The 5,000-nt window shown below is 49.0% G+C and overlaps 4 protein-coding genes across 4 annotated transcripts in view; 2 read left to right on the forward strand and 2 right to left on the reverse strand.

The window, feature by feature from the left end:
* LOC126576866 (uncharacterized) overlaps positions 1–851 on the reverse strand; it is a 942-nt gene extending 91 nt beyond the window's left edge. The window contains exons 1-2 of the mRNA XM_050238168.1: positions 380–851; positions 1–310 (exon numbers count right to left, since the gene is read on the reverse strand). The exon at positions 1–310 is cut by the window's left edge and continues 91 nt beyond it. Coding sequence (XP_050094125.1) covers positions 1–310; positions 380–851 — 782 coding nt within the window. The remainder of the gene's footprint in view (positions 311–379) is intronic.
* A 138-nt stretch (positions 852–989) lies between these two features.
* The window catches only part of LOC126577596 (uncharacterized), a 13,115-nt gene continuing 9,104 nt past the window's right edge, over positions 990–5,000 (forward strand). Inside the window, exon 1 of the mRNA XM_050239348.1 lies at positions 990–1,147. The gene's annotated coding sequence lies outside the window, so the exon portion shown is untranslated. The remainder of the gene's footprint in view (positions 1,148–5,000) is intronic.
* Positions 1,383–4,319, reverse strand: LOC126577608 (uncharacterized). The gene has a single exon (XM_050239379.1). The coding sequence runs from the start codon at positions 4,220–4,222 to the stop codon at positions 2,687–2,689; it is 1,536 nt and encodes a 511-aa protein (XP_050095336.1). The 5' UTR covers positions 4,223–4,319; the 3' UTR covers positions 1,383–2,686.
* Positions 4,367–4,798, forward strand: LOC126576867 (DNA-directed RNA polymerase III subunit RPC9). Its single transcript, XM_050238169.1, has one exon. The coding sequence runs from the start codon at positions 4,367–4,369 to the stop codon at positions 4,796–4,798; it is 432 nt and encodes a 143-aa protein (XP_050094126.1).

The raw sequence follows: 5,000 nt of genomic DNA on the forward strand, positions 1-5,000 counted from the left end.
ATTGGCCGGTAGAAAGACAGGAGGTAACTTTTCCAATACAGATCCATCGACTTATCGTTGGTATCAGCCACCACAGTGTGGGCGAAAATGGCCACGCCACCGTTGATAGATTGGTACGGAAACCCGACGACGAAGCACCCTCTACCATACGGTGGCAGACTGTTCTGTCTGGCACAGTTTGCCCTAGCCATCGCCATTATCGTCTTCAGCGGTTCGTGAAGTGATTCCGGATATCCAACCTCGGTGTTGGCCGCAGATTTTTCTCTCCTTAGGATTAGCTCTTCGCACTGGCTAAGATTGTTGAGAGTATCTACAAGCAAGAAAACACCTGCATCAGTACTGTCTTAGCACGGATTCTCCGTTCGTCCCGTTAACTTACCGATAATTTTTATCTTTGTGTTACGAAACATTACATTCACCTGCCCTGTGCCATCGTCGAGCCGGAATATGAAGGTGGAATCGTCTTTCATGTGTTTCTGCGTTAAACGGCCATATAACATTAACTGTCTGAATCGCATTTTGAAGAGCTCGCCGCCGGCAAAGTCCTCATTTAGTTGAATTTGCTGTACGTAGTCCACCGGGACAGGCAGCGAGAAATATGTGTAACTTTGTCTAGTGGATGATCGGGGCACCACAGAAGAAGGACCCGGTGCAGATGGTTCTGCCGGCAGCGGTTGAGATTTGATTTGCGTTTGCGGAAGTGATTGAACAAAAGATTGAAATTCCTCTTCCTCGTTGGTTAGATCGATCACTTCAATCAGTTCTTCGGTCGGCGAATTTTCACGGACTACATTTTGCGCTTCAGCTTCGCTTCGTTCGATCTTCACTTTTACCGAATAGTTGCAATCCATGAGATGCGGATTTAAATCCAAGCATCCCGTTCAGCTGATTTATTTTGTTTTTGTATTTTTGCCGCCCACTTTATGCTGCATCGGCACCTTTTTTTTGACACTCGTGGCTGCCAACATAACGGGCTTGGAACAAAAAAATCCAAAGCGTTGAGGGGCAAGCAAAGTCGTCGTGCCTCGCCGTTTTTAAAACCCCGTTTTCCTGTTAGCAAACTATGGAAAACTGCAGAATTTCATCGTAAAAAGACGGAAGCAGTACAGTACAGTGTGTGGAATATCAGTTTAAATCAACTTACTTGGTAAGTCTCGCTCAGAGCAGCTTCCATATTACGCGCGTAATCACCCGCCCCGTCCGTAGAGTGAAAAAATAAGTGTGTTGTGTGTGTGAATAGTGCGTGGTTTCCCGATTTTCATTGAAAAGCCCACCGGAATGTGCACTAGGGATTAAAAAGCATCGATTTCCGCTACGTGCATTCGAAACTGTGATATACGAGAAATCTTCATGAATAAAGATGGATGCTAAGTTTTGCAGCTTCTTCTAACAAACCGACTGCTGGTGTGTGCGTGTCTCTGCCAGCCGCGCGGTGCACAACCATCATCGGTTGATCGGCTTGGAGGTTCCCGGGGCGGCTGCGTCGGACGGCGCAATATTCGAACAACCCGCTTTCCGCGACCCTCAACCGCAGGAAGAAAAGAAATCTACGACACAGAACATGAGCGGCGTTTCCAATTCCTGTGGTATGCGATGGAGACTTTTCCAATTCCTGGCCACGGATGTCCTGACTGAGCGGAATAATGCCATTGCGTATCATGATGTAACTCTTGGGGGCATCATTTTACATTAAACAGGTTTGCATGAAGGACACAGTTTTTCTAGTTGAGCATCTATCATATGGCTGAACGTAGCTTACTGCGTTCTTTGTTCAGCTTTCGGCTTTCCGGGATCGATAATATTTTTTGGTCGGGAACCGGTAACGGGCAGTTCCACTGAATTCAGTTTTCCTGATACTGTGTTAAACCATATTCAGGCAATTTTACGGCTTCCATGCCTCGTTTTTTACCTGTTTAATGCTGGACTAACACTCCATATCAAAAGAATACCTTTTTGCTGAACAAGTCCGTGTTTGAAGAACACAAAACAAATTATATTACATGTTAAAGGCAAACAAAACATGAATCCAAACCATGCGTTTGGGAAATACCTTTTCGCAGGATATCAAACATATGTGAAATGAATGATAAAGCAGTATCCATTAGGAGGATTCGTATCGTTGATCAATGTATCAATGAGCTGTGGGGAAGTACATTTATATCACACGTTTCGTGTGGTTGCACGTGGTTTAAAGAACTCTTAAAAGAATCGGAAAAGGTAAGGTGTCATCTTTCAATTGCATATAGATTCGGCAGAGCGTACGAAATGCCGCAGGTACTGATGATGCTTTGGAGAAGGCAACAGGGATTTTTTTATCTCCCGTAATTTTTATCTCCATACAAAACACCTGATTTTTCTTTTATAAAATCAACAGTCCTAAAGATTATCTAAGTTTATTTGCTTCGGCATTTCGGCTTCAGGGGTGTACAATTCCGAAAAGATAGCCTTCCTATCTCGTCCTGTAACGGTGTGTTGACCTACCGACAAACCTAGTAAGTAGGGATGACCGCAGGACTCTCTGGCACTAGCACGTGTGTAAAAGAAAAATAAATAAACCAATATCCCACCGTACTCTAGTACTCGTTCGCAAGTTTGCTGGCACACTAAACGCATAGAAAAGCCCATCGTCGCCATGCCCATCGGAATGAGAGATCGACCGAGTGGAAAGTGAGCAAAGATCAGCTGTTCAGTTGCTTAGCTTCTTCGAGGAAAAGCGCTTAAATCCGCGCAGCCGAGGGGCGATGTATCGCAACGGTCGCTTGGTACCGGCAGTGGTTGGTGCGATCGTAGTCATGGCGACCATGGCCATCGGTTCGGTAGTAGTCGCTGCACCATCGTCCTGGTACTCCATAGTAGTCGTCTCACCGCCATAACCGAAATCACTAATCGACGATCGTCCACCGGTGGTCGTCGTATCCATCATCATCATTACCATCATCGGTTGCTCCGTCGAACGACGATCGTCCTTGCCGCTTTTACCACGGGGATGTGTTTTCAGTGATTGAAAATCGATCTTGCCAATGTTGATCGTTTCAACGAGTTGGCTGGCCAGCGATTTGATCATCGTAACGTTGCGCGACGAGACCGCATTCTGTAGCTCCGCAAACAGCAGCTCGGTGGGTGTACTGTAGCCATCGGTGTTGTCCTCCTTGCCGTTAGCCGTTGGCCGCTCCCGGTAACCGTAACCCGGTCCGCTGGCACGCAGATACTCCTGCACTTCCTTCGGTGCTTTCGATGCAGCCCGAAACTCAAACTGTCCCGTTTTGTGGTTGAACACGTATTCCGATTGCTCAAAGTCCACCAGCGGGATTTCGTCCGGCTGCTCCGCCTCCTCGCTGCTGGATACCGTGGACGACGGGGCGGCAGGATACTGTTTGAATGTCATCTTCGATGTCGGTGGCGGAGATGGATCGACTTTCGTTTTCAGCTTACTAACGATCGTCTGACGTTGCTGCGGAATGGCCGTCACTATGCTGGTGTACTCCTTGGCCAAACTGACGACTCCGTTCGCTTTCTTCTTTCCCGTCTTGTTACTGTCCATGGGGAAGGTCACCGGACCGGTATTCCCGTTGCCCGATGCACCGTTGGCCATCTGGTTCAGTGTGCGGGCGGCAGATTTAGCCAACTCGAGCAAGTCGATCGGATGCTTCGCGTCCTCCTCCTCTTCTGGCGCCTCTCTGATGGCTGCCGGTTTCGTGGTGGTGGTGGTGCTGCTGGTGGTAGTGGTGGTCAGCTTTAACGTATCCTGCTGGAACCGCCCACGATAGTAGGGGTTTCGGGTTCCAGTCGTTCCACCGCCGCGCTGCGACTGTTTCGCTAACTGTACCTTCGGCTCTTCCTTCTTCTCCTCCTTCCGCTTCTTCTGATGCAAATGATTGTCATCGCGCGGTGGCCAGTACTCCACCTGGTGGGTGCGCTTCTTGAGATGATCGTCCAGCCCTTGCTCGAGCGCTTCGTAGAAATGTTCGGCCCGATCGCTGAACACCATGCTGCTGGTCGGTTTGGGCATGGACACATTCTTGATCACCGTCACCGTTTTGTAGCGTGCGTTCGCCGGTGATCCGATGTCGGTCGCGGCATAGCTGTACGAAACGTCGCCCAACATGACGCCCCGCTTGAACGAGGTGAAGCTATGGGGATGCTCGATCTCTAACGGTTTACCATTGGCACCGGTCAGTGTCACTAGTAGCAGGATCATCACCTGCTGGAAGGCCATCATCATCGCAAGGACCTGCGGAGATCGTATAGAAGAGAAATTATATTCTTGTTCTTATTCGTAACAACACCGATCTACGATCCACGAAATAATTTGACCCATCCGCCCCACCCCTCTCCAGCAAACGGAAACTCCCGAGAGTGCACCACCATGGAGATCGTTAATCCCAATGCGGCCATCCTGACGAACTACGAGGTCATGACGGCGCTGAAGAATATGAAGAACAACAAGAAAAAGTACGGTCTGCACAATCTGGCCACCATCACGTACGAGACGGTGCAGTATCTTGAGGAGACACCGTGCAAGGAGCAGACGACGCCCGCGATCATCGAGTTCCTGCAGGCAATGAAGCGCTTCAACCTGACCAAAAACGAGTGCCTCATGATGGTGAACGATCCACCGAGCTCACCGCTACACATCCAGCTCATGATCGAGGATTCGGACGAACGGTTGACCGAGGAGCAGGTCGCGTGTATCATCGAGCTGGCCGCGAAACTGCGACCAGCGGTTGCCACGGAAACAACGGATACTACCACTTCAGGATCGACACCACAGGCTGGCGATGATGGCAACCGGGCATAAAAGATGTGCTGTTTAATGTATGCTCTCCAGAGGCTCATGGTTTTGCCGGCAACGACGGAATCGCGTTGTAAATATACTCATATATGAGACTAAACTCTGATCGCAAATCAAAACGCTGTGTCTCTCGTCGTTTCTCGAAGTTTTCTGTGGCCACTGTGGAAGTCACTACCGTTTCTAGCACTGGAATTGTTCTTGTGAAGGA

The sequence above is a fragment of the Anopheles aquasalis genome, chromosome 3 (assembly GCF_943734665.1).
Source record: "Anopheles aquasalis chromosome 3, idAnoAquaMG_Q_19, whole genome shotgun sequence".
Classification (NCBI taxonomy): Eukaryota; Metazoa; Arthropoda; class Insecta; order Diptera; family Culicidae; genus Anopheles; species Anopheles aquasalis.